At 48.7% G+C, this 23,298-nt stretch overlaps 3 protein-coding genes across 4 annotated transcripts; 2 read left to right on the top strand and 1 right to left on the bottom strand.

Moving 5' to 3' along the window:
* Window positions 1-1,319: 1,319 nt before the first annotated feature.
* LOC120427941 (UDP-glucose:glycoprotein glucosyltransferase) lies at window positions 1,320-7,117 on the top strand. 2 transcript variants are annotated; one of them, XM_039592887.2, is made up of 9 exons: window positions 1,320-1,389; window positions 1,561-1,850; window positions 1,908-2,138; window positions 2,201-3,639; window positions 3,700-4,338; window positions 4,397-5,130; window positions 5,186-5,306; window positions 5,365-6,748; window positions 6,809-7,117. In XM_039592887.2, exons 3-9 carry the CDS (start codon window positions 1,916-1,918, stop codon window positions 6,853-6,855), a joined length of 4,587 nt encoding a protein of 1,528 aa, XP_039448821.1. In that variant the 5' UTR covers window positions 1,320-1,389; window positions 1,561-1,850; window positions 1,908-1,915; the 3' UTR covers window positions 6,856-7,117. The 2 variants fall into 2 exon arrangements, with proteins under 2 accessions (XP_039448821.1, XP_052567101.1); XM_052711141.1 differs by lacking the exons at window positions 1,320-1,389; window positions 1,561-1,850 and having other exon boundaries at window positions 1,898-2,138.
* A 55-nt stretch (window positions 7,118-7,172) lies between these two features.
* Window positions 7,173-19,657, bottom strand: LOC120427938 (mucin-17-like). The gene is given in 12 exon segments (XM_039592884.2): window positions 7,173-11,328; window positions 11,330-11,863; window positions 11,932-15,463; window positions 15,528-15,814; window positions 15,880-16,045; window positions 16,105-16,305; window positions 16,365-16,463; window positions 16,525-16,680; window positions 16,742-16,843; window positions 16,912-18,741; window positions 18,803-19,179; window positions 19,250-19,657. Coding segments are annotated over 12 exon segments (11,496 nt in total). The 5' UTR covers window positions 19,433-19,657; the 3' UTR covers window positions 7,173-7,299.
* Window positions 19,658-21,023: 1,366 nt separating this feature from the next.
* LOC120427944 (chitobiosyldiphosphodolichol beta-mannosyltransferase) lies at window positions 21,024-23,029 on the top strand. Its single transcript, XM_039592891.1, has 3 exons — window positions 21,024-21,668; window positions 22,026-22,592; window positions 22,659-23,029. The coding sequence occupies exons 1-3, from the start codon at window positions 21,115-21,117 to the stop codon at window positions 22,873-22,875; spliced, it is 1,338 nt and encodes a 445-aa protein (XP_039448825.1). The 5' UTR covers window positions 21,024-21,114; the 3' UTR covers window positions 22,876-23,029.
* Window positions 23,030-23,298: the final 269 nt, after the last annotated feature.

The raw sequence follows: 23,298 nt of genomic DNA, 5'->3' as shown, positions 1-23,298 counted from the left end.
AAACCGAGAAAAAATGCTTTTGAAGAGATAAATAAAATTTTCTGGATTTTTGTTGTAAACACCCACTAAATAAGCATAAGATAAGGATCAGAGGATAATATCAGGAAATAAGTAATGTATCACTTTTGATTGTCGATGTTCCTTTGTTTTAAGTTTAGAAAAAATCTTTATTTAGGGTAATTGAAATTAAAATTTTTGATTTTTTAGTCAATTAGCAAAACAAGCCTTTTATTAATGGCTGAGAAAGCCATAAAGCCATCCTGTTCTGATTACCAACAACGAGTTCAAGCTAAAAATATTCTAAGGAGCGCCCCAATGAGCGAATTAAGAGCGCGAGTGACGAGCAAACATGAGCAGAAAAAATCCGGAGCGAACGTGAGCTAGCTCACGCAGCGCTCCTTCTCACGATCGCGTGGGGATCGCAACCCTGATGCTGGTGATGTTACCGGAGATGTTGGGCAGTCCTTACCCCCTCGTGCTTGACAACCGCACGGCTCATCTCACGACTGGCTAGAAGGCAGCGAGCGCGGGTTGTGACGAGGGACGAGGGTTGAGGGCATCTCCGAAGAGTCCTCACCCCCTTTTTCTCTAAAGATCCACACGGTCAGGTCTTCGAGAGACAACTGGTTGACGAGATGGCTATGCGCGCATCTTTTGTAAGCTGGAGCTCTGGCCACTTCCTTCTCCTGCTGCTGCTGCTCTGGGCTCTAAGCTCTCTTGGGCGGGCTGCTTCTTCTATAGTTACGTTGGTCCACTACTTTGTATATGGCACCCTACACTCAAAGTCAGAAGTATCCCTCAAAAGGGACTTTCAATCCTCAAAAAGGATACTTTCTATCCTTTTTTAAAGTTCACCCCGCGTCACCCTTTTAAAAGGGTATGTCAAATTCAGCACATTTTCGATACCCTTTTAAAGGGTGACGACGGGTGAACTTGAAAAAAGGATACACTCAAACCCCGATGGTTTGACACCAACTGTTGTCAAACGAACGGGGTCACGTTTTAGTTTGACACCCCTTTTACACGGAGTTCACACACACTACCAAACGTTTGTTTTGATAGTGTGCGTGAGCGCCGTGTAAAAAGTGACAGTTCGTCACTTTTTAGTTTGACTTTGACCAAGCAACGGAGTACAAACTAAAAAAGTGTCAAACGAAAATGTAGTACCTTCGAATATGACGTAGTCCTGCGTCAACAATGCTGTAGACTTTTCAAAGCAAATACAGATTTTTTCAAGAATATGCCGCCCTGGCGTTTTACCGGGATGCCGTCAGAGAAGAGAAATTGTGACTCCTAAAAAACCCTGGGCCATTTGACTGGTGGCGCCTCGTATTGGCGATGCCCGCATTATTGCACATGGCAGCATATAAGTCGATATTAGTTAAAACGGTAATATATTAAAATTAATTTTTTTTTGTTATAAATATGTACCTTTATTTTTAAATCAACACTTGCGTCAAAAGTTCGTGTTCATTTTAAAAGCGCAAAAAAATGAAACAAACCTACGCGAACAAAACATCACTCATGGCAAAACTCCTTTTATTTCTTTTATCTTTGGAGGTTCCCTTCTCTTCTCTGTGGATGTGTTTCGCGTTCATTGGTCGTCGTCGGTGATGTGTCAAGTCAAAACAATCGGACTTGCCGGACATTATCGCAGCTTTTTACGGTGAAAATATTCACTTTTCTGGCGTAATTCGTTTGAATATCAGTAGTTTTTCGATTCTTGAAATCGGGAAAACTGCTTCCCGCAGGATAGTGCGTGTAATTTCGGCGGAATCATTTGGACTAAGATGCCGTTTTCTGCTTAGTGTTGGTGTTGTTTGAGGTTACAAAGTTCCATAGCTTTACACGTAAGTTTCCTAATTGAATATTGTTGCAGGGATGTTCCTAATGGTGGCTTGTTCTAGGATCAATAATGGAAAAATATCACTATTTGCTGCTTGCCGTGGTCTGCTGGCTTATGACCGGAGTTTACTGTGAGTCCAAGAGCCATCCCATCACGACTCAACTGTCGGCAAAATGGGGCAGAACGCCTGTCCAGCTGGAGATTGCCGAGTTCATCGAAGAAGAAAACGCGCACCTTTTCTGGGATTACATCGATTTGCTCAGCAAAATTCCTGGCGGACTTTATTCGATTGGTATTTATCAAATGTAAAGACTTCGTAGGATTTGATTTGTAAAGTTTTATGTACTGTTATAGATACCGAAGAAGGACGGTACCGAAAAGCCATACAACTTGCCGAAACCCTGCTGGGAGTTGGTCAGACCAATTTACTCAAGTTGGCGCTTTCGTTGCATAGTTTTTCGCCAAAGGTACAGGCACATCTGCAAATCGGCCAAGAAGTGCTAAAACAGGGAGACTGTGATACGTCAGCATTCGTAAGCGTGGGAGGGAAGGTAGCGTGTGATCAAACTGAGCTCAGAAGCATTCTCAAATCATCCGACAAAGATCAAGCCAACGTTGAGACGTACAGCCTGGACCACATTTACTCAGGCTCGGAGAATAACTCCCTGACGGCGATCCTTTACGCTCAAATTGGCACAACACAGTTTAAGGATTTCCACGACGTGCTCAAAGCGGAAGCCGACACAGGCAAGGTAAAGTACGTGTTTCGACACTTTGTCAAGAAGATATCGAGCAAAAAGATGAGACTGTCCGGTTATGGCGTAGAACTGCACCTCAAAAGCCAGGAGTACAAAAGCCAGGATGATTCTCCTAGACAGCAGGAACAGGAAGCGATTGTAAATGATGATTCTCTCGAATCCGAAGTTGAAGGATTTGATTTTATCAAACTTAAGGGACGATTTCCGCATCTATCTCACTCGCTTGACCGGTTTCGTAATGCTTTGCTAGAGAAACACGAAGAAATTGCTCCCCTCAAAGCGTGGGAATTTCAAGAACTGGGTCTTCAGGCGGCACAACGTATTGCCCAAATTCAAGGCGAAGAAGCTCTTCAAATATTGCAATTCACCGCCCAGAACTTTCCAACGCAGGCCAAGTCATTGCTGGGGCAAACCGTTTCGGAAGATTTCAAAAAAGAGATGAAACACAACATTGAAATTTTGGGCCGCAACTTGAATCTTCAGCCGCCAGATTCCGCACTTTTCCTCAACGGTCTATTCTTTGATGCCGATACGATCGACACAATCACGCTGCTCGATACCCTGAGAACCGAAATGCGCGTACTGGAAGGTCTCAACAAGATCAACATCCGCGGAAAGACGGCAACGCCTCTTCTCGGGCTAGATTTGGCGTCCACTGCAAAGGAGTTTGCGATCGACATCCGAGACTCGGCCATTACGTGGATCAACGATCTGGAAAACGATGCACAGTACAAACGATGGCCGGGCAGCGTAATGGATCTGCTACGACCGACGTTCCCGGGAATGCTGCGAAATATTCGCAAGAACCTTTTCAACTTGGTACTGGTGATTGATCCCACTGCGGACGAAAGCACCGGCAGAGACATCGTCAAACTGGCCGAAAGTTTCGTCGTGCATTCCGCTCCTGTTCGCGTTGGGCTTGTCTTTGACACGCGAGGATCTGCCGAGGAGAAGGATTACCGAGCAATTACCTGTGCGTTCAACTATGCCCATCAAAAGAAGGGTTCCACCGATGCGCTGGGATTTTTAACGGATGTAAGTAACGGCCTGGTAGTCTGTGGAAAATGTTAATACAATGTGTCTTTCTCTCAACAGCTTTTTTCCACCACACAAAAACGCCAAATCAAACACGAGGACGTGAGGAAGCAGCTGAAGAAATCATTTTCAAAGCTCAAGATGGAGGAAATCGACGAAATCATCGGGGAGGATTCCGACTTTGATTACGGTCGCCAATTGTCGCAAGAGTTTGTCGGTCGGCTGGGACTTAAGGCAACACCGCAGGCACTGTTGAACGGAGTTTTGTTGCCACAAAATACTCTCAACTCGGACGATTTCGAGGAGACGATTCTGACGGAAATTATGCAGCAAACTCCAACAATTCAGAAAGCGGTCTACAAAGGCGATCTGAATGACGGAGAGCCGGTGATTGATTTCCTGATGAAGCAACCCCACGTAATGCCACGGTTGAACCAACGAATTTTATCTACCGATGAGCCCACGTTTCTGGATGTGTCCGGAAATCCCCACCCGGATCTCGAGGATGTTTCAGCATTGGCGCAACTATCAAACTCGGACCTGACCGCGACCTTGATGAAGAATCTCAAGTATATGGGTGGCAAATCTACGTATGAGAAATTTTTGGGCCACCGCTTGCACTTCCACACCGTGTGGGTTGTGGCCGACTTGAAGCAACCGAGTGGGCGCAAGCTGTTGAAGAATGCCGTTCGATTTATGGTAAGTTTGCAAGCTTTGTTTAACGTAGAGTTGAACTAAATTCTTGTTTAATTTGCAGAAATCAACCAGCGGAACACGCGTTGCGTTCATTCCAAATTCTGACGGAGCCGATGCGAGTAGGTCTGAGGCGAAAAAGGATCTGAACGCTCTGGCTTGGGCTGCCATCAACACGCTTCAACCGGATGAGGCAACCGAGCTGATTTTGAACTTGCTGAAGCTAGCCGACGAAGAAAAGCAGTACGATGTCCCGGAGTCGGTTTCAGGATTCTTGCCAGCCACGCAGGTTCACCTGAAAATGCTTCGCGTTTACTGCCAGCGAGTGTTGAAAATGAAAGCGTCCAAAAATGGACTGGTTGCAAATGGGCGAGTGCTGGGTCCGTTCGACGAGGAAGAATATTTCGATTCGGAAGACTTTGGACTGCTGGAAAAGTTTATCAATTTGCAGTACACAGATAAAATTCGACGCGCGCTGAAGGAAGCTTCATCGGACGAGGACAACGTGGAGGTGACCAGCGATACGATTTTCAAGCTGGTCTCCATCCTCGTGCCCCGACAGCAGTCAAAGTCTCGGTTTGCAATTCCGTCGGAAATCCAGGACAATCACACCGTCGTGAAGCTGCCACCCAAGTCGAACGATTTGCCATTCTTCGAGATCGTCGCCGTGCTCGATCCCGCCTCTAGGGGTGCCCAAAAGCTGTCATCCCTGCTGGTTCTGCTGCGAAATGTAATCAACTGCCACGTTACGTTGATTCTGTGTGCTGTTGACCGACATAGCGATATGCCCATAAAAACGTGAGTGTAGCCAAAGTTGCACAAAAGCATTTTATAACTGTGTTTATTCTTGCAGCTTTTATCGCTTTGTGGTTGAACCCGAACTGCAGTTCACTGCCGATGGGAAGCTATCGCCGGGACCGTATGCCAAATTCGTTGGCGTTCCAGCGAATCCATTGCTCACGCAGAGTTTGAATGTAATGTCCGGTTAGGTTTGAGAGTGGCACAGTTTAACAATTTTCTTTCCTTTTTTAGGTTCCAGAAAATTGGCTCGTGGAAGCGGTTCGTTCGGTTTATGATTTGGACAATATCAAGCTTTCCGAAATCAACGGACCAGTTCACAGCGAGTACGAGCTGGAATATCTGCTGCTGGAGGGGCACTGTTTCGATACCACAACTGGGTCACCGCCGAGAGGGCTGCAGATTACACTGGGAACCGAAGAGCAGCCCATCGTAGTGGACACGATCGTGATGGCCAACCTGGGATATTTCCAACTGAAGGCAAACCCTGGGGCATGGATATTGAAGTTGCGTCACGGTAAAAGCGCCGATATTTACGACATTACCAGCGCCGACGGTCCCAACACGATCCATTCGGCTGAAGACGGTACGCGGGTTGTGATAAGTTCGTTACGTTCGCACGTGTTGAAACTGCGAGTCACGAAGAAGCCAGGCAAAGCAAACGCCGATCTGCTAAGTGACGACAAGGATTCGCACGGTGGCATTTGGGACTCGATAAGCTCGATTGTCGGAACGGGAGAAAGCCAAGATCAGGAAGTGTTGAACATCTTCTCGGTTGCTTCGGGTCATTTGTACGAACGACTGCTTAGAATCATGATGCTGTCGCTGTTAAAGCACACGAAAACTCCGGTCAAGTTCTGGTTCCTGAAGAATTACCTGTCTCCGCAGTTTATCGACTTCTTGCCGCACATGTCAGAAGAGTACGGTTTTCAGTACGAGCTGGTCCAGTACAAGTGGCCGCGGTGGCTGCACCAGCAAACTGAAAAACAGCGAATTATCTGGGGCTACAAGATTCTCTTCCTGGACGTGCTGTTTCCGCTTGACGTGAAAAAAATCATTTTCGTCGATGCTGACCAGATCGTTCGAGCCGACATGAAGGAACTGAACGACTTCGACCTGGGCGGTGCCCCGTACGGATACACGCCGTTCTGCGATTCGCGTCAGGAGATGGAAGGTTTTCGCTTCTGGAAGCAAGGCTACTGGAAGAACCATCTGCAAGGCCGGAGATATCACATTTCAGCGCTTTACGTGGTCGATCTGAAACGCTTCCGGCGGATCGCTGCGGGTGATCGCATCCGTGGCCAATACCAAGCCCTTAGCCAGGATCCCAACAGTTTGTCCAACCTGGACCAGGATCTCCCGAACAACATGATTCACCAGGTGGCCATCAAGTCGCTGCCACAGGAGTGGCTCTGGTGCGAAACCTGGTGCAGCAGTGAAACGCTCCAGCATGCCAAAACCATCGATCTCTGTAATAATCCTCTCACGAAGGAGGCTAAACTTACCGCAGCCCAGCGAATCGTGCCAGAGTGGAAACTCTACGACCAGGAAATCAAGCGACTGCAGGCCAAGGTCGACGAGCTCGAGCATGAAGAAGGTCAAAATTTACATTCCGAAGGTGCGACGCCACAAATCAGACAACTTAAACAGAAAGTAATATTGTTTAATTTATTTTCAGAAAATTCAACCAAAAACGAAGAGGGAGGTCAACACACTGAGCTGTAAATGTAGCCGAAGGTTTAAATGTAATTGTAACTATAGTTCCGATTCCGAGCGCCAACCTTCAACTCTCAAGAACCTTTCCTTTGCTGTAATTTAAATGCGGTAGCGAAAAGAGAAAACGGTTCTACTTCTAGTAGGAAAAAAGGTGCAAAAATTTAGTATTTTTCCTTTTCCAATTTGTTTTAAAAGACAAGACTTAGCTTGTGTGGTTCGAATTGCCGCTGATTTCAATAAAGCGAATGAAACGAAAACTTTTAGAATATCATCTGCTTGGTTCTTTATTTTATGAATAATGTAAAGATAAATTACAAACCACGCCCTTCTTTTCCAATCATCAAATCAAACTGTTTATTAATTCCTTAGTAAATGTTCAGTAAAGGTTAAGTATTAAAAATAAGAAAAATAACAAAACAAAAATTAAACCATCTCCGGCCTATCCACTCGAGCTTATCTAGCACCCTTCCGTGTACGTTTGGGGGGTGGACTTTTCGGAGCTTCTTCTTCTTCTGTGACTTCCTCATCTGGTACGCTTTCTTCGTTGAGATCATCCGCCGCCACCGCCGTCTTCTTAGCTGTGCGTTTCGTAGCAGCTGCTCCTCTGGGCTTCTTCTTGGGCTCTTCCTCACTGGGACCGGCCGGGTCGTCCGCGTTCGATTCTTCAGTCTTTGCCTTGGCACCGCGCCGACCGCGGGCCACAGGTGCCTTTGGTGCATCGTCAGCATCATCCCGTAACTTGGCCGGAACTTTGCGAGATCGTTTCGTGGCCGGTTCTGTTTCCGTGGCTTCTTCGACGACTCCTTTGTCAACCTTTGCGGTTTTCTTTCCACGACTTCGCGCCGTGCTCGTCGACGGTTCGGACGTCTCATCAACGGCGGTGGTGCTCGTCTGTGGTGCTTCGGTTACCGTTGACTGAGATTCTTCTTCTACGACCTTGGCTTTGGCTGCAGCGCCACGACCACGACCACGTTTCGCAGGCGTACTCGGCGTTTCGACCTGCACTTCCGGAGTTGCACTTGCGCCACGGCGGGCCCTGGTACGAGGTGTGGACTCTTCAATCAGTGCTGCAATAACGGGATTTGCCGCCGCCGCCCGACGACCGCGTGTTGCGCTGGTAACTTCAACGGCGTCCGCATTAAGAACGCTTTTTATCAACGGAGTTGAAGTGTGCGAAGCAGGTAGCATCGTCTTGACCATATGGGACTCATTCATAGACATCTCAACTGGAACCGGATCTGGGTTGCTGGTGGTATTTTTTGGAGCTCGTTTTGTCGCTTGCCTGCCTACTCGCTTTGCAGGTTGTTCGTCGACTGCAGGAGGAGGCAACGTCGGCGATGGCATCCTGGCACTCGTCTGTTCTTCCGCAGGCTTCTTCCTGGCTCCACGTCGAGATGATGGTTTTTCTTCAATGTCAAACTTGTCTATCTGGGACGCTTCCTGTTTCTCGCTACCTATTTCCGGCTGCTCATCTTGCGTCTTCGCCGACTCTGCCTCTGAATCCTGATTCTGTCCACGACGAGAACGACCAGTTGGTTTTGGCTTTTCAATCACCAGGTCTGCAGCTACAGCTGAATTAGCTTCCTCAGTGACCTGCTCCACCTTTGACTTTGGCGCACGACGCGTTCGCTTGCTTAACGGCTCGTTGACTGCTGATTCGGCATCTTCCTTCGTTGCACCTCGTCGCGATCGTTTCGCACCAGATACGACGTCAACGGCAGCCGCACTCGGCTCATCATGACTTGTAGAGTCCGCAATGGCTTTCTCAACTGTCAACGAGGCGCCAGCAGAAACCTCCGGAAGCACGCTGGATTCAACAGTGTCATTCTGAGTTGCGCCACGACCACGGCGGGTACCTTTCTTCACCGCAGCCTTGCTGTGCGATGTGGAATTCTCGTCCTCGTGGCTGTCGGCAGCTTCATCAACTGGCGCCGGGTTTCCCTTTGCACCACGACGAGATCTAGGATTCGCCTTCGCTTTTGACGTCTCTCCTTCGATTTGTGGAGCTTTCTCTATCGACATTTCGACCTCGGTGTCAGTCTTCTGCTCTGCATCAGCACTCGGATTTTCAGCTGCTTCCGAAGGTGTGTCAGTTTGAACAACCTCTTCGGCTGGCGTGTCATTCTTCTTTCCTCCCCGTCGAGATTTTGGCTTGGCCGCTTGTGCAGTTTCTTGAGCTTCGGCAAGCGATTCTTCCGACTCGGAGGCCTGCTTCTTGCCGCGACGTGAACGGCTCGGTGCTTTGGTCGTGGCCTTGGGCTGCCCAGCATCTTTCTTTACCGCGACGTGTGTTGGACCTTCGCTACCCTCGACAGTTGTCTCCGCTTTAACCTTTTGTTCCGGCTCGACAACCGGTTCTGTGCCATCCGAAGCTTCCTTTGCTCCTCGGCGCGATCGTTTGGCGCTGGGTTGGACAGAAGCTGCATCGGATTCGTCGTGCGTATCCTTGTTGGCCGCCGTTGAGGTTTGTTCGTCCTTTGTCTTGGAAACGGCCCGCTTGGTTGTTGGAGCTTTCTTCGAACGACTTGATTTGTGCGTGTGATCAACGGGAGCTTCATCGATTTCTTCGGATTGTTCCGAAGGCTCATCGGCCTTATCTTCAGCAACCGACTCGACCGTTCCTACCTTGTCCGGAACATCTGGAGTAACTTCATCTTCTGTTGGAGCAGCCTCAACTTCATCTCGCACAGCTGATCCAACGGGAAACTTTGTCCTAGAAACGGTCCGCTTCGATACGGGTGCCTTCTTAGTACGAATTCGCTTAGTTGCTGGTTCTTTGAAGGGCGCATCAACGGTTTCTTCGGATGGTTTAGGCTGCTCTTCGACAACTGATTCAACCGTTTCAATTTCGTTCGGGATGGTTTCTTCTTTTGGAGCGGCCTCAACCACAAGCTTAGGCCTAGAACCGGTCCGCTTCGTTGCAGGTGCCTTTTTTGTGCGACTTCGCTTGGGAGCAGGCTCCTCAACGGACGCTTCAATGATTTCTTCGGACTGTTTCGGTGGCCCTTCAACATTATTTGGAATAACCTCACCTTCAACAAATGGTTCAACCTTGCCCGAAACATCGTCAGTTACTGCGATTGTGCTGGTTCCTTCCTGGGGATCTACCTCTACTGAATCCTCAGCTGCTGCTTTAACCGGCATTTTTGTCCTAGATCCGGTTCGCTTTGTCGCAGGTGCCTTCTTCGCACGACTTCGCTTAGCTGCAGGTTTTTCCACGGATGCTGGTTCAACAGTTTCAACCTTGTCCAGATCACCCTCCGTGCTGGTTCCTTCCTGTGGAGATGCGACCTCAGTGACAGGCTCGGCTATTTTGGACCGCTTGGTAGCCGGCTTGATCGCTTGTCCAGCGTGCTGATCGACGGTAACTGTAACAGGTTGTTGCTTGTTGTTGCGACCACGGCCTCGCAGCGAGGTCTTCTTGATAATCTCTCCAATAAAGGCTGGCGAGTTGATCTCCTTCACCTGAATGTGATCGTTAAACACAACCTTGCGGCGTCCGAGGGAAGTTTCCTGATCGCTCTGCTCTGTTTCAGACGTGTTGACGGACGTATCAATCTGGGGAGGATCTTCCACGGGAGCAGCAACCTTCGGTTGTTTGGGTTTTACGAACTTCAATTCAGGCGAGGCGCCGGCCAAGGCCTCCTCGGAAAGGGAAATTATTTTTCGACGCGACGCTCGGCTTGGCAACACCTTCACCGAATCTACCTTCTTTGGTTCCTCAATCTCGGACGATGTATCGACCGCCCGCCTGTCGCTCTCGCTTTCGGTGTAGAAACTCGAAACTCGTTGATCGCCAATCGATTCGCGTCGTTCCGGCGTGCTCTCATCCGGAGCGATCTTCGTGTACAACCGCCGCTTCATCGGCTTGGGCGTCTGATTCTTGTTGCCTTCGACCTCAGACTCTTGCGAATCGAGCGATTGCTCGTCGGACCGTTCCAAAAACGTTGAACTGCTCTGCGTAATGTCGTTCATTTCAGCCAACTCGCGTTCCAGGGTATCGACTCGTTCGTGAATATGCTGTAACAGTGCCGGATCGACACCCATCGAGGTCAGGTAGGCAGCTGCAGCAGCGTCTGGAACCTGCGTTGTGGTGGCAGGACTACTCTCGGCGTCTGCTGAAAGATCAGCGACAGATTGCTCTGGAACCGATTCGGCGTCCATCTTCTCGCTCAGCAGCGTAGAAGCGTCGGCCGGTTCATCGACAACGCTTACATCCGGAACGGTTTCAGTGACGACAGGTGAACTAACGAATGTTTTCTCGCTAGGCATGTTGTCAATGGGCGCTTCAGCGATTTCTTCGGATTGTTCCGAAGGCTCATCGACCTTTTCTTCAGCAATCGACTCGACCGTTTCTACCTTATCCGGAACATCTGGAGTAACTTCATCTTCTTCTGGAGCAGCCTCAACTTCAGGCGTTTCAGGCAGTGTCGATACAGTAACAAGTTCTGGAGTATAAAGCAAGAGTTCGGGTGAGTATTTACTTCTTTTTAGTTGCAATGAAAGACTTACCTTGCCCACTGATGGAAACGTTCACGGTCACAGCGGCATCTGGCTTGGACACGATAGAGGGCATGGATTGACGAGTGGTGGATGCGGCGGTTGATAGACGGGACGTTGATACCCTAGTCGACGTCCGAATTGGCGTTCCGCTGGTCGATTTGTTGGCAGGCGTTGAAGGGCACTTTGGTGAAGCGACGGGGGTCTTCTTAACAGCTTCCAAATCAGGTTCGACAACTGGCGTCGGAGTTTCGTGCTCTTCTGGCAGAAGGTTGATGCTAGCGTTTACTTTCGGTTCGACAACGTTGCGCACGGAAGGGCTCTCCATAGCAGATTTGTTACCGGGAGTTTCGGCGTTCCCTGGAGACTGTAAAACTTCGCGTAAGGGTTTTGCAGGTGTGATCACTTCAGTTTCAAGTAGCCGACTCTGAACGGGCACTTCGGCAGTTGAAACAAGCGACTGTTCAACAATCTTCGACGCATCAACCGTTTCTTGCTCGGAGCAACTGGGTTCAATCTAGTAAAGAAAAAAGAAAAAGTTGAAAATACCTCCAACACCACCACATTGGATCATGATTTGTTTACCAAGGTTTCACTTTGCTCCAGCAGTGATTCAGCAACGGTGCGTTGCGTAGTCTCGTTCACCTCTACGGCCCACGTGATATCTTCAACGGCATTCGTGACCTGCAGCGGATCTCCCGCTATCGTTTCGAGGCCCGATTCGTCGTACACAAGTCGCGACTGTGCAGCAACAAACACTCCGTCCAGGGTCTGCATCTGGTCAACGGTGGTCGAATCGATCGTGGTGATCCCGATGGCTTCGGTGTGCATTTCGGACGTCATCGTAGCATCGCCTGACGAATTCAAAGGGGACATCATGCCCACGGCAGCAACCAGCGTAGACTTGCGGGTTCGGGGGTTGAACGGTGTGCTGCAGACGGCCTTGCCGGTTACTAATCCATCAGATTCCGAGCCCATATCCATGCTTTCTCCTGCGATCGATGAAGCCAGCTCGGACTCGACCATCGACACCGATGGCTGCTCGTGAACTTTGTTGGCAGATCGTGGCGTACGCTTCGGAGTCGGTGTAGCCACCTTCGCCGACGACCGCGGAAGCTGGGCGCGCGTAGTGCGGGCTGGAGTTTTGAAAAGCGACTCCACTTTTAGGTTCGACTCATCGCAAACCGCAGCTTGGACAGTCGTGTCGGCAACAGGCGACTGAGTTTGTGCGGGAGTTTTGTACAGATTTTGCAGATTGAGGCTCATGTCAGCACTGTCCTGCTTGGGCGTTCCAGCGACCTCCGCCCGTTTCGAGGCAGACTGTGGAGCTTTTGTGCCACGCAGGGTACGTGCTGGAGTTTTGTACAGTTCTTGCAGGTTGAGGCTCACTTCAGCTTCTGCTTTTGGTTCGGTGGCCGGAGTGTTTGCTTGCACCGAGGCTAGCTGTGTTACACCGCGCAAGGTCTGAGCAGGTGTTTTGTACAGCTGGTCAAGATTGAGACTCTTGTCGGCTTCAACTTTGCCAACGGTTTTGTCTTCCGACGTCGTTTGTCGCGCTGGTGTTTGGTACATCTGGTCCAGGTTGAGGGTCATGTCCGTCTCTGGCTCGGAAACTCCAGCAATCGGGGTACGCTCAACATTTTTCGTCTCTGCTGTCGGAGTTACATCCACTGCAGACTTTTCAACAAACTTCTGTGGGGTAACTTCAGATGCCATGACCTGTTTCATCACCGATGGTGGATCTACGGATTCACGATGCGTTCGTGCAGGCGTTTTGTACAGTTGCTCAAGATTGAGGCTTACATCGGCTTCAGGCTCGGGTTGAACAGCAACGATCGCTGGTGTGGCCGTCCCGGCTGCAGGAGTCAACTGAGCAACACCTCGCAGTGTGCGTGCCGGTGTCTTGTACAGGTCCTGTAGGTTCAAACTCATATCTACCTTGCTGGCATCAGCGTCCCCAACAGCGTTCGGAGTGCTTTTGACTGCAGAAGACTGACGCGTTGAACGTGCCGGCGTCTTGTACAGCTGTTGCAGGTTGAGACTTACGTCAGCTGGAACGACGCTTTCCTTGGGTGTTTCAGACTTCTGTGAAAGTGTACGCAGTGCTCGAGCCGGCGTCTTGTACAGTTCTTGCAGGTTCAGGGTCATGTCTGCATTTGGCTGTGGTTTTTCATGTGACTGGCTGACGTTAGCGGCTAAAGCACTCACGTCTGCTTGTACGTCATCTCTCTCGGGTATTTCTAAATTCTTGACTGCAGACTCGTTGCGGGTTGTGTCTGCACTGGGCTGTAGCTCTTCATCAACATCAACAGGAGAGTGAGGTGTACTTTTGACCGCTGACGTCTGGTGTGTTGAACGTGCCGGCGTCTTGTACATGTCCTGCAGGTTCAGGCTCATGTCTGCATTCGTTTGTGGTTTGTCAACTTCATCAGACTTGCTGACACCAGCGCCTACAGCAGACTTTGGAGTACTTATAGCTGCTGATGACTGGCGCGTTGGTCGTGCCGCAGATTGCAGATTGAGACTCACGTCAAGTTCCTGTGGCGTTCCTGCATTCTTGACAGCAGACGACTTCGGGATATTCTCACGCTGTGATCTGGCTGGAGTTTTGTACAGTTCCTGCAGATTGAGGGTTATGTCCGCGCTAGGCTGTGGTCCTCCAACTTCATCTGCCTCTGCCTTGCTGACATCATGGTCAACAACGGCGTCCGGGGTGCTTACGATTGCCACCGCATCGTTGCACGTTGCGTCTACAGCAGACTGTGGAGTTCTGTTTGCCACCGATGACTGAACCGTTGATCGTGCCGGCGTCTTGTGCAGCTGTTGCAGGTGTTGGCTTACGTCTGCTTGCACGAAGTTTACATTGGGCTGTTCGGAACTCTTGACTGCCGATGCGTTGTGGGTTGTGTCCGCGCTAGGCGGCAGTTTCTCTTCATCAACATCTACATTACTTACGTTAACAGGAGACTGCGGTGTAATTTTGACCGCCGACGACTGGCGCGTTGAACGTGCTGGCGTCTTGTACATTTCCTGCAGATTAAGACTCATGTCTGCGTTGGGTTGTGATTTCTCAACTTGAACAATCTTGCTGGCATCAGCGTCTTCAGCCGACAACTGACTTACGTCAGCTTGGACTGCTCCCTCCTTGGGTGATTCTGAGTTCTCGACGGCAGACTGCTGTGCATTTGCAAGCAGTGATTTGGCAGGAGTTTCGTACAGTTCGTGCAGATTTAGGCTCATGTCAACGTTTTCCCGCGGTTCAGTAGTTTCGATCAAGTTAACTCCACCAAGATCCGCATCTGCTACCGACTCACTTGCGATCGCCGAAGACTTGGAATCGACCAGGTCTCCAACATTCTTCGCTGTCCGAACCGGTGTCTGATACATTTGCTGTAGATTCAAACTCATGTCAGCCTCTGCCATCGGGGCTGTACTTTCCTCTCGGGTTTCAGCGACCTCCAGCAGTTGGTTTGGAAGTGCCTTAGCTGGCGTCTTGTACAATTCCTGCAGATTTAGGCTCTTGTCGGCTGCGGATGATTCCAGCTTGTACACCGACGGATCGAGACTTGCCTGTTCTGGCGTGCCTTGCAGATTTTCAACCTTTGGAGTTACAGCTCGACTCTTGGCGGAAGCTGGCGTGGCCGCGTTGCCTCGTGTAGCTCGTGCCGGAGTTTTGTACAGCTCATCGAGGTTTAGACTCGCGTCGGCAACGTTTGGAGTGCTTGTATTTGTGGCCTTGCCGCGAGTCACACGAAGCGATGGTGGCGTCTGGTACAGCTGATCCAACTGGAGACTTGCGTCCGCGTCAGATTCGTTAGACGCAGGCTTGGGCGTTTGAGCAGCTTTTGTTGCGCTGGCTTTGACAACTTTCTGCAGGACACGCTTCAGCAGCGGCGTCGTGCCCACTGGAGTCGATTTCGGTGTAGAGCTGGAGGAGGCTTTCTGTGGCGTCGAGCGGGCACTACTGCGAGAGGATCGCCCTGGACTTGCTGGAATTGGAGTCACTGGAGTGCTGTTCGCGGATTGATCTGTAGGTGACTCCCCAGCTTGCGGTTCAGCAGTCTCATCCAAAGCCGACTCTTGGTTGGCCGGCGTTTTCTCAACGGTCTGCTCTAATCTGAAACAGTGACAAGGGAAAAGATTAGATTTATTGTAACATTCGAATATCGAGACTATCTCACTTGGCAGTTTGCACCACTCTCAGTCTACGCAAAGGAAGCTTCGATTCGCTCATCGGAACCATACTGAGAGAGGCATCAGTTTTCGGAGTGGCCGTCATCGTCGCGAGCGATTTGCGCGTGCTTCGTCTTGCAGCGGCGTTCAAATCCAAACTGTCGTTTACGGCTGTTTGCTCCAAAGTTGCCGTTGAATTGGGTAGCTGCTCTTGTTCAACTGTTTCAACGGTAGACTCGACGGTTTCTTCGTGGGGTGCCGCGTTTTCCTCAATCTCTGCGTTGGCGACCTCAACCTTTGTGAACAGAATGATAATAGTTGTTAACAAAAAGCTACACAATTTACGCTATCCAAACAAACCTGATCGACACACAAGCTACTCGACTTGTCACACTCAACCAATTGCTCGACAGCCGACTCAGCTTCAACCTCAACAAAAGAATCAGTTGCGGATTGATCAACCTGTTCGGCGTTGGCGTCTTCTAGCAACTCAATCTCTGGGGCAGATTCATCCTTCTGCGGCGTCCTAAAATAGAAAATCAATTGTCAACACTGACCATTCCACAACAAATCACAACTACTTACTTTGCAGGACTCTGAATTGCCGCCATACGCAGTCCTCGCAGCGGTAGCTTGGACTCACTCAACGGAGCGATCGCCGACGACGTTGCAGCGGCGACCTTTGGTGTAACAACTTGGGTGGTTGCAATCGAGTTGCGGGTTGCGCGTCTGCTGCCGACCAAGTCGTTTGTACGGGGAGTCTCCGGCTGACCAATTTCGGGCTCGCTGCAATGGAAATTGTACATTAGAAACACCTCCTTCATTCACCCACTTGGTAGAGCTACCTTTCGAATCCATCGGTCACTTCTAACGGTTCCATTTCCGATGTGTCCAAACGCGCCACCTGTTCTTCAGCGTTCGCCTCGTTCAGTTCTTCCGTCTCACTGCGAAATACAACGTAAAATGAAACATTGCTTTGGAGGTCACTTCACAAAAGTTTCTTACCCTTCAGCAGGAACCGATTGATCCATAGCCACCGAAACAGATTCGGAAGTGCCAACTTGGGTTTCATTAATCGACTGAATTGGCGAAATCAGCTCTTGCGGCACGTCTTCAGTAGCGTCTGCTGATTCTACGACGGGGCTATTGACAGTCGTCGACCTGCAGTAATATTGAATAGTTGAAATAATCCATGTTGAAAAAAGAAACATGTCAAACTCACTCTTCCAGCTGGGCCACGTCGTCGTCGTGGCAAAGCGGAGTTGCCAACGGACTGATGTCGAACGCGCCCGCAGATTGAACGCTTTGCCGGTGCGTTGGAGTTCTGTGAAACAGGGACAATTTAAAATTATCAGAAAATTGCGAAGCTTAAAAATGAAATGAATGTCTTACTTGGCGGCCGACATTGGTGGCTGAGCCGTGGCCGGTCGACTACCCAAATCGGTCAGATCGTAAACCGCGTCGGATTCGTTGCCCGCGTCGGAATGACTCTCGTTGTACGTGTCACTCAGCAGCAAGCTCTCGTCAATCTCGGCCGTATTGTCCAGCTGCGGCCTCGAGGTGTTGAGCGAAGTCCAAGCATTGCCAATAAACTTTCGCGTATCGCGCAGTGACTGCCGCAACTTTGGACTGGAAGCGATGGATTCCTGGTCTGCCGGTTGCTCCGCAGCAACGTCCGCGGCGTGACTCGTCTCGCTGTCGTGATACACTTCTTCCGATCCGTCCGAGTCGTCGCCATTTGCTCGTTCCTCCTCTTCCTCCCCTGATTGGTTGATGGAGTCATCGGCGATGCTGATTCGGGTTACCGGACTGACGGTGAGTTTGCCGAAGATGTTGGTGAAGAAATTCCCTATCGTTTGCCGTTTATTGCCCAGCGATCGAGCGATTTTGCTGGCCAAAGGCGTTTCACTTCTTCGGCTGCTGTTGGGGATGGTGGGCTTATCGGTCATGTTGTCTAGCTCGTCAGGACTGTCAACATCGGCGGCGACATTTTCCGTCTGTGGGTCCACCACTTCCGACGTGCTGGCCGTTGCTGAACCTTCGGCGAAGGACTCGTGGGGTGTGATGTCGGAATACTGAGAGGAACGGACTTGAGTTGTTCGGTTTGGTTTCCTGATGATGGAATCCATGTTGACCGGTTCGGGACTCGTGACGGCGGCCACGACTGATTCTACCCACAGGTCAATGTCTGTTTTGGGCATGTCACTTGTGTCCTCGGCCAGTACCAGCGGGCACGGTGTCTTTTTGGGTGACGTGGATTTTCTTTCGTAGGTCTTTGCAACCGACTGTCGGCCTACGAGCGTGTCGAAGAGTTCATCGGTGGTCATTATGGGTGTGGCTTTTGACTCGGTCTGATCCGGTTGTACAGCTGTCGGAGTCGATGGAGCCGGTTCGGGTTGTTTCTTGCTCGAAATCGGTGTCTCGAGCCTACTACGAATGCTTACTGCCCGAGCCGATCCGCTGGCAGGTGTTTTGTTGCTTCTCGTTGAAGTAGCCGACCTGGTCTGTGTGTCGTTCAGACTGATCTTTGGAATTGTTTTGGGCGTCGCGGGCATTCCAGTTGCCGTAAGCAGCGCTGTCCTGGGCGTTCTGCTTGCGTTTTTCAAGGCCGATTTCAACAATGTCTTCTGCTGAGTCGATTTGAGCGCCGACGCTGGAGTTTTGACCTTTTTCGGACTAGGCGTTGTTAGATCAATCAGCCCCACTTTGGGAGTACCGACCGAAGAGGCTGTTGTGTCAAGCATGGGACTGCACACGAAACTGCTGTGGCCAGAGGTGGGTGTGGTGAGATCGATGAGATACATGGAATTGCCGGCTTTCGACTTTTGCGGCGTTCCGCTCACCGACACGTTTTCATTTTTGGGCGTCAGATAGTTCAAACGTTGGCCACTTTTCGCCGCCGAAATTGGCGTCTTCTGAATGTTAGCTTTGGAGCGCGATCCGATCGCCGGAGTGTACGAGAGGATCATCATTGCCGAGTTTTCAAGCTGCAGCATGGGTGTTTTGGGAGTTTTTGATACTGGGACTGAGTTTTCCTTTCCCGGTTCGGGCGTGTAGAACGGAGTGTTGGCCGCCGAAGCAGCGGCGCTGGACGGTTTCTCTGGTGTTGCTGACTTTGGAGATTCTGCTCCGTCTGGATGTTCAACGATGTTACCAGACTCTTCACATTCCGTGTCCTCCTCCTCGTCGGCATCGTCTTCGGAGTTATGCCTGGTCATTATGCTGTAGATAAACACATTTTAATAAATAAGCAAATAATTTTGAGTTCACGCCATTTACGCACTTGTGCACGGTTAACCGCTTGCGGATGTTTTTAAGCAACTGTTTGTTATTTTTGGGCAGAGTGTAGGTTGCAGGTTTCTGCTGGAGAGATTTTTTCGCCGCTGGTTTCTTCCCGGAACCTCCCGCGACCGCTTCACTGGCGCCGCCACTAGCAGCAGCCGCAGCGGGTTGCTTTTTCCGCACCATGGTCGTGCGTCGCCGGTTCCCAAACTTGGAACTGGTCGGCGTCTTTCGTACCAGTTTCGAGTCGTCAAACTTCCAGCGGAACCGCGTTCCACAGATTTCGAGTACGGAACCATCGGTCAGGGCGGCCCGCTTGGGAACCACTGTTTGGTCAATGGAAATCGGATTCTTCGCCGAATAGTTGGCTATGAAAACCTGTAAGAAAAAAATGCTTGTTTTGAATTCAAATCCTGGGCCCCAGGGCATAACACCCGTTTTCCCGTACCTTGTCGTTTTGCACAAAGATTTTGCAATGAACATCCTCGACACCAGCGGAATTCAAGCGAATTGTATTTTGTATTGGATTGTTACCGATCTGGACCTGACTTGTTCGTACAGGAATTTCTCGGACCACTTTATCTTCTCCCTTTTCCAGCATCTGCAGCCGGGCACCGTTCAAACGAGCCATCTTTTTTCACTCGCACACTTCAACTGACACTCATAAAAAGCACGGCTTGCTAGGCTTTTCAACTGTTCAAATCCCGAAAGCACATTCGCATTCAAATTTTGCACAAATTATCTTCCAGAATTCGAACTAAATTTTGTATTTCTCACTTCTAAAAACAAAAATTCAACAACGCAAAAAGCGCGTCCATCTCGCTTCAGGGGCAGTTGTTTTGTGGAAAAAGACCGCTAAAAAGCCGTTGCGAAGTGGTTTTCAAAAAGTGTAGTTGTGACTGACTCTAGGGAGTGTTCTTCAATGACGTAACGTCGAATTTGATATTTTTGCCACCCTTCCTCAACATATATAACGAACGAATCTTCGTTACAAACTTTCCATACAAAATTTGCAGAATCTGTTTTATTGCCCCTCTTCCTCCACATATTCGTTACAAACTTTCCATACAAGTTAATTCAAACACAGAGAACAGATGTATATCATTGGACAAACAGCATTGAAAAACGTGTGTAAAAATTCAAACCAAAATACGTTGAAAAGAGCTAGGGTGTGCACCATCCGCCTAGATAGCGCCACTTCCAAAATCGTGATGGCCTACAGTAGCAGAACGTTGGACCATCTAATCACTGCATAAAACATTCCGTACGAACGACATCAGACCAATGTCTGACTGCCCTGCATCAGAGGGTTGCAATTTTACGCGCCAAAGAAGGTAAACAAATCGAAAGCGGACATAACATGTGTAAATGGACTATTTTAAGTTGTCGCTTGAAAAATCATTTTAGAATGAAATTTCTGTTATGTTTTCGTTAATGTTAATGCATTTTTGCATTATTTTTAGTCAACTGGAATTATACAGAAGTGAATTTTATATTTAAACGAGGTTAACATTTACTTTCTTACGAAATTATTGAGCCTTTTTCATTGTTAAGTCAAGTATTCTCAGCCGCGACGGTGGCGCCGCCAAGCGTATCCTGCACACTCTAATTTCTTTGATGCAAGATTGTATGCAACGCATTTTTTAGTTTACACGGTTTACACACAAGTTAGAGCCAAGATGTACATCTGTTCTCTGTGATTCAAATTTGTTCATGTGATGTGGTGAATCAATAGAGCTTTATGACGTTTTGCGTACACACACTAGCGCACCATTTGATTTTGCTGTCCGGACAAAATTTAACCTCAATCTTGTTCGTGTACGTACACGCAATACATGCGCACGTAGATATCTCTATTGCATCCCCTCCTCCTCTTTTAGCGTTACGTAACAAAAGGACGCTCCCTTAGACATGATTAAAGGAAACAACTTCCCTCCTTGACCACCGTGCTTGGTGGTGGCGCTGGTATCGCACTGTTTATGCTCGGGAGTTCAACCATTAATTACGTCCTCGTTTGAAGGTTTCAAATTTGATGGGATATTATTTTTAATGATTTATACCAACGGTCGACAGTATCTTCTTTAAATGTTGTACAAAATTTGTTTTTTTTTTTTCAATCGTTTGGTGCCAGCTGGGTCTTTTTTTTTTTAAAAAAAAGAATATTTTCTATGCCGTATTATCTCGTCGCACCCTTTTTATGTTTTGCTCATCTGTCAAAATTGCACCGCTCTCTGTTATCAAAAGTGCAGTTCTTTAGCAAGTTTTTCGTGATCGTGTTTTTATCGTGAATATCTCAACCCGAATGGTTCCGGAATGAAGAACGCTCCGGTAACCATCGAACATGCGTGCGTCGTCGTCCTTGGTGACATCGGCAGGAGTCCCCGGATGCAGTACCATGCGAAAAGTCTCGCAGAATCCCGCTACCTCGTTGATCTGATTGGCTACGTGGAATCCAAACCGCTGGAAGATCTCACGTCTAGCGCGAACGTAAAAATTCATCGTCTCAATCCGTTTCCGGAGCTGAATCTCCCCAGTGTCCTAAAGTACGTGTTCAAGTCGTTATGGCAAGCGCTGACCCTACTGGTGGCCCTGATCAGCATTCACAAGCCGCGGTTCGTTCTGTGCCAAAATCCGCCCGCCATTCCGACGCTCGTGGTTGTCTACGTGTACTGTTTGGTTACGCGGTCCAAAATGATTGTCGACTGGCACAACTATACGCATTCGATTCTGGCCATCAGTTCGGCCCCGGACGGCTTCATTGTGCGTTTGGCCAAGGCGATCGAATTCCACTTTGGGCGGAAGGCGGCCGCCGGATTCTGCGTCACGAAGGCGATGCAGGCGGACCTTGGGGACAATTGGAGCGTTCGGTGAGTACTTAATTATCTTTCTACCCTTGGAAGGCTCAAGTTATGCTTTAATCTCAAATGTTATTTTTTATGAAAAAATAGTAATAGTATTTTATTTGGCAACGATACCCTGTTAGTTAAACTTTTTATCAGGGCAAGGATAGAAACTGTTTAGAGTATTAAGTTGTGAGAAAAAAACCTTGGCTGTAAAGCAATCCATACAAATATTTACTAAGTATGACTTGATTTTATGAAAACTATAGCAAAACTTTAATGTATCCTCCAAAACTTAATGAAAGTTTATTTGGTTTTAAATGATTTGGGTCTCACAGGGTACCAGAGCCTCAAAAATATAAGAAAACTATTTTCAATTCTCAGTGCAACCGTCCTCTATGACCGTCCACCAGTGCAATTTCACCCGATTCCGCTCGAGGAAAAACACGCTTTGTTGATGCGTCTTTGCAACACGATTGGCGAGTTTATGCCGGATAGTTTCGATGCCTTCAAGGACACGGGTGTTCAGGAGGTCACGGCATTCACTATGCGAACGGCCGACGGTGAGGTAAAGTACAGACCGAACCGTCCGGCTATGCTACTTTCCAGCACCAGCTGGACACCGGACGAGGACTTTAGCATGCTCGTGTCTGCACTTGATATTTATGAAAAGAAATCGCTGAAAGAACCGCAGCACTACCCTTGGCTGATTTGCATCATTACCGGCAAGGGACCATTGAAGGAACACTACAAAAATGTAATCCAACGAAAACAGTGGCAAAAGGTGTCGGTTGTAACGCCCTGGCTCGAGAATGAAGATTATCCCAAGCTGTTGGCTTGTGCAGATTTGGGAGTTTGCCTCCATTACAGTTCTAGTGGACTTGATCTTCCCATGAAAGTCGTCGATATGTTCGGTTCCGGATTGCCTGTGTGTGCCATGAGATTTAACTGGTATGTATAGCACAATCTCTCTCTACCTTTAGTACAATCCATTTAACAACACTTTTTCTTTTTTAGCATCGAAGAACTTGTGCAGCATGGAAAAAATGGCTTTCTTTTCGATAACTACCAAGAGCTGTCTGAACAGATAGGCGAATGGTTGTACGATTTTCCCACAAACATCGCCCTGACCAACCAAAGGGAAGTGATCAACCAGAATCTGAAAGAGTTTCAGCAGTTGCGTTGGACAGAAAACTGGAAGCGTACGGTGCAACCGGTGCTGGAAAGTTTATAATGCTCCTACTTTAGTTGTTGCGTCTCCATCAAAACCGCTAAAATTGTGTACAAACATTATCGTTGCAATGCATGGTATTTGGAAGTCTGCTGCTTAAAGTGCCTAAAAGATTTTTTTTTGTGAAACATTTGTTACAAATAAACTTATTAACTATGGATAACATTTTTTATGTAGTGAAAGCCCAAATTATTAAATTCTCAATATTTATTTCATTATCACCACCTTGACCGCCGTCCTGGATTACATATTCACAGAACACTTATAACCTTTCGGAAGTCGCGTTTTTCGGCGCGACCGCCGAAAAAAGATAATCTGACTAAAATGGAATTTAGACTTCTTATTTAATTAAATCGCACAACGATTGAGCTTGAACACAATGTAGAGCACAATTACACTTTTTTTGTTACATTTTGGCTTAAAATA

Source organism: Culex pipiens, chromosome 3, assembly GCF_016801865.2.
Source record: "Culex pipiens pallens isolate TS chromosome 3, TS_CPP_V2, whole genome shotgun sequence".
Classification (NCBI taxonomy): domain Eukaryota; kingdom Metazoa; phylum Arthropoda; class Insecta; order Diptera; family Culicidae; genus Culex; species Culex pipiens.
Note: the sequence above shows the minus strand (reverse complement) of the source record. Positions and strands in the feature narration are given on the sequence as shown.